General features: G+C 44.2%; 1 protein-coding gene across 1 annotated transcript; it reads right to left on the bottom strand.

Annotated features, from left to right (window-relative positions):
• Positions 1 to 3,726: 3,726 nt before the first annotated feature.
• LOC106608552 (protein S100-P) lies at positions 3,727 to 5,832 on the bottom strand. The gene is made up of 2 exons (XM_014206517.3): positions 5,523 to 5,832; positions 3,727 to 5,303 (listed from the first exon to the last, which is right to left on the bottom strand). The coding sequence occupies exons 1-2, from the start codon at positions 5,658 to 5,660 to the stop codon at positions 5,163 to 5,165; spliced, it is 279 nt and encodes a 92-aa protein (XP_014061992.1). The 5' UTR covers positions 5,661 to 5,832; the 3' UTR covers positions 3,727 to 5,162.
• Positions 5,833 to 8,753: the final 2,921 nt, after the last annotated feature.

Genomic DNA, 8,753 nt, shown 5'->3' with positions numbered 1-8,753 from the left:
GGTCTCCTCTCTCTCTCTCTCTCTCTCTCCTCTGGTCTGGTCTCCTCTCTCTCTCTCCTCTGGTCTGGTCTCCTCTCTCTCTCTCCTCTGGTCTGGTCTCCTCCCTCTCTCTCCTCTGGTCTGGGCTCCTCCCTCTCTCTCCTCTCCTCTGGTCTGGTCTCCTCTCTCTCTCTCTTCTGGTCTGGTCTCCTCTCTCTCTCTCTCTCTCTCTCTCTCTCTCTTCTGGTCTGGTCTCCTCTCTCTCTCTCTCTCTCTCTCTCCTCTGGTCTGGTCTCCTCTCTCTCTCTCCTCTGGTCTGGTCTCCTCTCTCTCTCTCCTCTGGTCTGGTCTCCTCCCTCTCTCTCCTCTGGTCTGGGCTCCTCCCTCTCTCTCCTCTCCTCTGGTCTGGTCTCCTCTCTCTCTCTCTTCTGGTCTGGTCTCCTCTCTCTCTCTCTCTCTCTCTCTCTCTCTCTCTCTCTCCTCTGGTCTGGTCTCCTCTCTCTCTCTCTTCTGGTCTGGTCTCCTCCCTCTCTCCTCTGCTCTGGTCTCCTCTCTCTCTCTCTCTCTCTCTCTCTCTCTCTCTCTCCTCTGGTCTGGTCTCCTCTCTCTCTCTCCTCTGGTCTGGTCTCCTCTCACTCTCTCCTCTGGTCTGGTCTCCTCCCTCTCTCCTCTGGTCTGGTCGGGTCTCCTCCCTCTCTCTCCTCTGGTCTGGTCTCCTCTCTCTCTCCTCTGGTCTGGTCTCCTCCCTCTCTCCTCTGCTCTGGTCTCCTCTCTCTCTCTCTCTCTCTCTCTCTCTCTCTCTCTCTCTCTCTCTCTCCTCTGGTCTGGTCTCCTCTCTCTCTCTCCTCTGGTCTGGTCTCCTCTCACTCTCTCCTCTGGTCTGGTCTCCTCCCTCTCTCCTCTGGTCTGGTCGGGTCTCCTCCCTCTCTCCTCTGGTCTGGTCTCCTCTCTCTCTCCTCTGCTCTGGTCTCCTCTCACTCTCTCCTCTGGTCTGGTCTCCTCCCTCTCTCCTCTGGTCTGGTCGGGTCTCCTCCCTCTCTCCTCTGGTCTGGTCTCCTCTCTCTCTCCTCTGGTCTGGTCTCCTCCCTCTCTCCTCTGGTCTGGTCTCCTCTCTCTCTCCTCTGGTCTGGTCTCCTCTCTCTCTCTCCTCTGCTCTGGTCTCCTCTCTCTCTCTCCTCTGGTCTGGTCTCCTCCCTCTCTCCTCTGCTCTGGTCTCCTCTCTCTCTCTCTCCTCTGGTCTGGTCTCCTCTCTCTCTCTCTCTTCTGGTCTGGTCTCCTCCCTCTCTCCTCTGGTCTGGTCTCCTCTCTCTCTCCTCTGGTCTGGTCTGGTCTCCTCTCTCTCTCTCTCCTCTGGTCTGGTCTCCTCTCTCTCTCTCTCTCCTCTGGTCTGGTCTCCTCTCACTCTCTCCTCTGGTCTGGTCTCCTCCCTCTCTCCTCTGGTCTGGTCTGGTCTCCTCCCTCTCTCTCCTCTGGTCTGGTCTCCTCTCTCTCTCCTCTGGTCTGGTCTCCTCTCTCTCTCCTCTGGTCTGGTCTCCTCCCTCTCTCCTCTAGTCTGGTCTCCTCTCTCTCTCTCCTCTGGTCTGGTCTCCTCTCTCTCTCCTCTGGTCTGGTCTTCTCCCTCTCTCCTCTGGTCTGGTGTCCTCTCTCTCTCCTCTGGTCTGGTCTCTCCCTCTCTCCTCTGGTCTGGTCTCCTCCCTCTCTCCTCTGGTCTGGTCTCCTCCCTCTCTCCTCTGGTCTGGTCTCTCTCTCTCTCCTCTGGTCTGGTCTCCTCTCTCTCTCCTCTGGTCTGGTCTCTCCCTCTCTCCTCTGGTCTGGTCTCTCCTCTCTCTCTCCTCCCGTCTGGTCTCCTCCCTCTCTCCTCTGGTCTGGTCTCTCTCTCTCTCCTCTGGCCTAGCTCCTCCCTCTCTCCTCTGGTCTGGTCTCTCCCTCCCTCTACCCCCCGCCCCCCTCTACTCTCCCTGCCTCTACCCCTGCTCCCTGCTCCCTCCCCCATCACCTGTATCTCCTGCCTCCCAAACCTTCTCCCCTCTGGTCCCTAATCCAGAGATAAGCTCCTAATGCCGCTGGAGAGAGAGAAGAGAGAGAGAGGGAGAGTGACTACAACCACCTAAAAGGAAGCGATTCCCAAACCATAAAGCCATTACCTACAGAGAGATGAACCTGGAGAAGAGTCCCCTAAGCAAGCTGGTCCCGGGGCTCTGTTCACAAACAGACCCCACAGAGCCCCAGGACAGCAACACAATTAGACCCAACCAAATCATGAGAAAAGCAAAGATAATTACTTGACACATTGGAAAGAATCAACAAAAAAACAGAGCAAACTAGAATACTATTTGGCCCTAAACAGAGAGTACACAGTGGCAGAATTCCCAACCACTGTGAGTGACCCAAACTTAAGGAAAGCTTTGACTATGTAGAGACTCAGTGAGCATAGCCTTGCTATTGAGAAAGGCCGCCATAGACAGACTTGGCTCTCAAAAGAAGACAGGCTATGTGCACTACCCACAAAATGAGGTGGAAACTGAGCTGCACTTCCTAACCTACTGCCAAATGTATGACCATATTAGAGACACATATTTCCCTCAGATTACACAGATCCACAAAGAATTCGAAAAACAAACCCAATTTTGATAAACTCCCATATCTACTGGGTGAAATACCACAGTGTGGCATCACAGCAGCAACATTTGTGACCTGTTTCAACAAGAAAAGGGCAGCCGGTGAAGAACAAACACCATTGTAAATATAACCATATTTATTTTCCTTTTTGTACTTTAACTATTTGCACATTATTACAACACTGTATATAGACATACTATGACATTTTAAAGGTCTTTATTCTTTTGAAACTTCTGTGAGTGTAATGTTAACTGTTCATTTTTGTATTGTTAATTTCATTTTTATTTATTATCTATTTCACTTGCTTTGTGTGTCTGTGTGTTTGTGTGTGTGAGAGAGAGATTTAGAGAAAGAGGTGGAGCGAGAAGAGAGAGCGAGAGAGAGAGAGAAAGAGAGAGGATATGTGAGAGTGAGGTTGCGCTTAACAACTTTGCAATCCGATTACAGTCTCAGCACGTTTCAAAACAATCGTTCAAGGTCCCGGTAAGTCGCGGAGAAGTTAGAGGAATTTAAGGAATTTGCTTATCCCTCCCTCTCAAACAAGAATCTAGTACAGTGTTATTTGCAAAAGGGAATTTGATTCTCAATTCCAATTACTTTGCATTACACTAGCATGATTTAGAACACATGGTATGTGCCGATTATATTTTATTAAAAAAATGTTTACACAGCATGAGGGCAGTGTACCACAAGAGGGCAGCACCTGCATGGTCTTTTTGCATTCATTGTACAACTATAGAAGTGTGTCACCTGTATGCCAATGATGATCAATATGCAAGATAATCAATACGGAAATTGATTAATGTTCACCAACAATACTAACCGTTCTCCACAAGTACATAATGAGTTAGGGGGCAATTTGTGGATTGGGCCTTATAGCCATTGTCTACAGTGGTGGAAAAAGTACTCAATTGTCATACTTGAGTAAAAGTAAAGAGACCTTAACAGAAAATGACTCAAGTAAAAGTGAAAGTCACCCAGTAAAATACTACTTGAGTAAAAGTCAAAAGGTATTTGGTTTTAAATATACTTCATTATCAAAAGTAAATGGAATTGCTAAAATGTACTTAAGTAAAAGTTAAAGTATAAATAATTTCAACTTCCGTATACTAAGCAAACCAGATCACACAATTTTCTTGTTTTTTTTATTGGTGGATAGCCAGGGGCACACTCCAGCACTCAGACAGAATTTCCAACGAAGCATTTGTGTTTAGTGAGTCCGCCAGATCAGAGGCAGTTGGGATGACCAGGCATGTTCTCTTGATAAGTGTGTGAATTGGACCATTTTCCTGTCAAAATGTAACGAGTACTTTTGGGTGTCAGGGAAAATGTATGGAGTAAAAAGTACATTATTTTCTTTAGGAATGTAGAGTGAAGTAAAAGTAAAAGTTGTCAAAAACATAAATTGTAAAGTAAAGTACAGATACCCCCAAAAAATGACTTATGTAGTACTTTAAAGTATTTTTACTTAAGTATTTTACATCACTGATTGTCTATGATAAAGGGTATGTAGACAGGACATGCCAGTCTTGAATAGATCCTCAATGTCTATATTTATAGTTACAGCTTCAACAAAATAGTGTACAACAATGTAAAGTACAATTTTTTTACATCACGTATATGCATGCAGCTTTTCATGTTCACATTTATAAAGGAAATATGCAAGGAAATAGCTCTGAGGTGTAATATTGGTTCACATGCTGTGTAGGAGATATGATACCATTGTGGTTTGATTAAAGTTCACTTCCTAAGTGGTTTGTTTCAAGGTGTAACATGCATGTTAACAACAACACACGCTAAAAATAGGCATGGGATCTGAACGGATAGTTTTCAGCTGATCATTATGTTCTTCTATTCTCTTTAGTGTGGTTGAAAAGTTCAATTCGGTGTAAAGCCTCTGGCTGCATGTTCAATTCATGTGAAAGATTGTCGTTCTGCAGAAGTATTGTCTCTATAATGTCTCTCATCTCATGGGGTGAGCAGAGTGCCGCTAATTTAATTCAGTTTTAAACATACCTGTTGCACCAGAGGCCAAAATAATCTTTGCTTCTTTCCATTCACAGGTCACCTGTGGCCACAAGATGGCCATGAATAGCCTGTATGCCAAAACTCCTGCCTTTATTTGTAGTTTTCCCTACTTAACAGCCAACCATTTATAAAATGTCTGAGGTGACTCAGATATTTAAAGAAAAAACATTTTTAAAGTAATATAAACACCTCTAAATTCTCGTATATGATGACTTGTTCTTAAAGTGGTGCACAAAATAAAGAAAAAAAGACTGAAAAGACAAAATAAATGTATTTTGTAAAAGTGAGTAAATATAGGCCTACTCGATAGTCACAGTTCTAAATGCTCCCAGCTAACTGGCACAGGGATTACTTACATTTTCAGCCACAATTGGAAGACAAGACAACCACACAAATGGATAAGATGCATTTAGTAAGAAAATGATTATTAACTGATTATAAACAGAAACAGGGAGATTGGGGGAACTCTGGTCCTGCAGGGAGGCACCTGCTACTTGCAGCTGGGCGTGACTCGACCACAATTCTGCATGAGGAGCTCATTTCTTGGGGCTGCGGTCGTGGCAGGCGCAGGTGAGAGCAGCGACCAGGACTACGAACTCATTGAAGTCCACCTCAGAGTCTCCATTATGGTCCAAAGCCTTCATCAGCTTGTCACAGTCCCCAGGGTTCTTAGAGGCCTGCAGAGAGACAGAGGAGAATGAGGAGGTCCCACAAAACCAGGATTCATCTCAACGACTGTTATTCACACAAATAGCGTGATATTTAAACTAGAATTGACTTCATGATAAATCAGTAAATCTGAAAACAGTTTGCCCTTTGGATGGGAAAATAAAGAGTTGTTGAATCTAATACATTTGCTGCAGTGTAGCGTTGGCCTACAGTGCAGTGTACAGTACCTTCAGGAGAGAAGGCAGCTCCTTTTCTATCATGGTCTTGAGCTCAGCCTTGCTCAGCGTGCCCTTGTTGCCCTCGGCTCCAGAGTACTTGTCAAAGGTCTTCAGGAGGATGGCCATCGCTGTCTCGAGTTGGGACATGACTGCTACTGGTGATGATAAAGTTAAGGCAAAAACTCCAAGGCAACGTTTCGACGACCGGACAGGAGGAGAGGTGAAGGTACAGACCGAGTGGAATTGAAGTCTGCTTTATATTCTGCTCATGTATTAATGTTGACTGATGTTTGAATCAAGGAACTTACTAAAGCCACTGTTGGCTCAGTGCTTGGGAGGTGGCAGTGACCGATAGTGTTTGATTTGGGGGAGTTTACGGTTGTGTCAACATTATCTTAACATCAAAACGCCTATTGCAAACATTACCTCAATGTCTGGTTCCATAGAATTCTGTCGTGCCACTTTGTCAAATTGGATTTGATTCAAGAATAGTTAACGTGTTCTTAGGAAGGTGTTTGGATCCTTGTGCATTGTTGCTGTTTTCCTTCAGAGCTGCTGTTAGCTTACTTTGAGTGGCTTTTTGAACACAGGCCTAATGAGTTTTGGTTGGCTACATTAAATGGTTACACTATGATTAGAGTGTTCCTGTAGGAGCGTGAACATTCTCTAACTAGAGGTGAGAAAAGATCACATCATGTTCTTTGATCAATACCACATGACCTGACCAGGCAAAATTCTGGGCTATAGTTCCAGTGTATGAGAGAATATAGATTATATACCGAACAAAAATATAAATGCAACATGTAAAGTGTTGGTCCCATGTTTCATGAGCTGAAATAAAAGATCCCAGAAGATCCCAGAAATCCATACGCATAAAAAGCTTATTTCCCTCAGGTTCTGTGTACAAATTTGTTTACATCCTTGTTAGTGAGCATTTCTCATTTGCCAAGATAATACATCCACCTGACAGGTGTAGCATATCAACAAGCTGATTAAACAGCATGATCATTACACAGGTGCACCTTGTGCTGGGGACAATAAAATGCCACTCTAACATGTTCCATTTTGTCACACAACACAATGCAACAGATATTTCAAGTTTTGAGGGAGCGTGTAATTGGCATGCTGACTGCAGGAATGTCCACCAGAGCTGTTGCCAGAGAATTTAATGTTCATTTCTCTACCATAAGCCGCCTCCAATGACGTTTTAGAGAATTTGGCAGTACGTCCAGCTGACCTCACAACCGCAGACCAAGTGTATGGCATCATGTTGGCGAGCGGTTTATTGATGTCAATGTTGTGAACAGAGTGCCCCATGGTGGTGGTGGGGTTATGGTATGGGCAGGCATTTTTCAATTAATTGCATTTTATCGATGGCAATTTGAATGCACAGAGATACCGTGTCAAGATCCTAAGGCCCGTTGTCATGTCATTCATCCGCAGCCATCACCTCATGTTTCAGCATGATAATGCCCGGCCCCATGTCGCAAGGATCTGCACACAATTCCTGGAAGCTGAAAATGTCCCAGTTCTTCCATGGCCTGCATAGTCACCAGTCATATCACCCATTGGGCATGTTTGGGATGCTCTGGATTGACATGTACGACAGCGTGTTCCAGTTTCCGCCAATATCCAGCAACTTCGCACAGCCATTGAAGAGAAGTGGAACAACATTCCACAGGCCACAATCAACAGCCTGATAAACTATGTGAAGGAGATGTGTCACGCTGCATGAGGCAAATGGTGGTCACACCAGATACTGACTGGTTCTCTGATCCACGCCTGCCTTTTTTTTAAAGGTATCTGTGACCAACAGATGCATATCTGTATTCCCAGTCATGTGAAATCCATAGATTAGGGCCTAATTAATTCATATCAATTGACTGATTTTCTTATATGAATTGTAACTCGGTAAAATCTTTAAAATTGTTGCATGTTGTGTTTATATTTTTGTTTAGTGTAGTTTCCCTAGTCTTAGATGAAGTGTTAGCCGGTCCCAGATCTGTTTGTGCTGTATAGCCAACATATCTGGGACCAGGCTAGAAGAGGGTATCTCCACAGATTGAACAATGAGACAGATATTTCACTGGATGTATAAATGTGAAGCACCCGGTTGGTGTTTCCACTCACTTCCAAATATGGTAGTGAGAGGAAGCCCACTGGCCAGCAGTGGGAGAAGATGGAACGAGATGGATTTTGGCCGACATTCTGCCCATTTTCTCATCGATTAAACATTTGATCTTAATACAGTTTTCTGTTCCCAAAACTAGAATCTGTTAAAGAACAGAGTGGACTAAGATTTATAGACTTTACTCTTTTCAAAAGTTTGAAAAAATGCAAAGGTGAATTGAGTTATTGCACACGCGCACTTCACAGAGTAGGCATTCCGTAACGGAAATATGCTGATAATTCTAGAATGTGCCAACAGGATATGTGCTTGGCTCTGCCCACCTCCTTGTTTGTTCTGCCCACTATGACTCATTTGTTGGCGTTTGAAACGACAAGTTGTGGTCTATCTTGCTTAAGTTATGAAAATCTTTGGGTATCTCTGTTCTGTGTGTGTATCTGGTCTTCTATAGCACTGTTTCCTGGAAATGCTGCTCTCTTTTCTGGTAAACATTTATGATCCCTGCATAGTGACGCTTTCTTTAAAAGACAACCTGTGTGTCTGTGTGCATCGCAAAATCAAAACATTTTCAGTCTTCTACATCTTACAGTAATCAATCCCCTGAATTAAACATGTTTGTTCAATATCAAAACACAACTTCATATATCAGATTCATCTCTGATGATAACAAGTAAGCGTGTAAATAGGAAACCAAGGATCTTGCCAGACGGCAGAAGCAGTGAGAATGTGTTACTGTGCCTAACAATTCTGTCTTGGTAGGAGTGCAGCCATGGTTACAAACTGTTGTTTGTTCTTATAAGATGTGAGTAGGTGTGTGTCTGCTTACTTTGAAACTGCAGGACCTAGTGACTCATTGGGGCAAGTTGTAGGATACTATATTAATATATATAATATATTAAGTGTTTACGACTACGGTGAGCATATCATTTGTTAGCTGTGAGCAACTGATAAGTGTCAGCTAAACATCTCTAAATAGCTGAAATGTACATTTAAGTGTCCACTTTCCTGATCTGTTCCTCAAATACTTTCACAATGTGTATGAGTGTGTGTCAATCACATCTACTGTTATTGTAAATACTGTTCTGTTTCTCATTTCTGGGGGGCCATGGTTA

Source organism: Salmo salar, chromosome 07 (assembly GCF_965601325.2).
Source record: "Salmo salar chromosome 07, fSalSal1, whole genome shotgun sequence".
In the NCBI taxonomy this organism is placed as follows: Eukaryota; Metazoa; Chordata; class Actinopteri; order Salmoniformes; family Salmonidae; genus Salmo; species Salmo salar.
Note: the sequence above shows the minus strand (reverse complement) of the source record. Positions and strands in the feature narration are given on the sequence as shown.

What these genes read in the sequence shown, in the direction of transcription:
- LOC106608552 (XM_014206517.3), bottom strand. Translation starts at nt 5,660, where the DNA reads ATGTCCCAACTCGAGACAGCGATGGCCATCCTCCTGAAGACCTTTGAC. An exon ending in AGCTGCCTTCTCTCCTGAAG is followed by an intron (nt 5,304 to 5,522) that starts GTACTGTACACT and finishes GTCTCTCTGCAG; the next exon opens with GCCTCTAAGAACCCTGGGGA.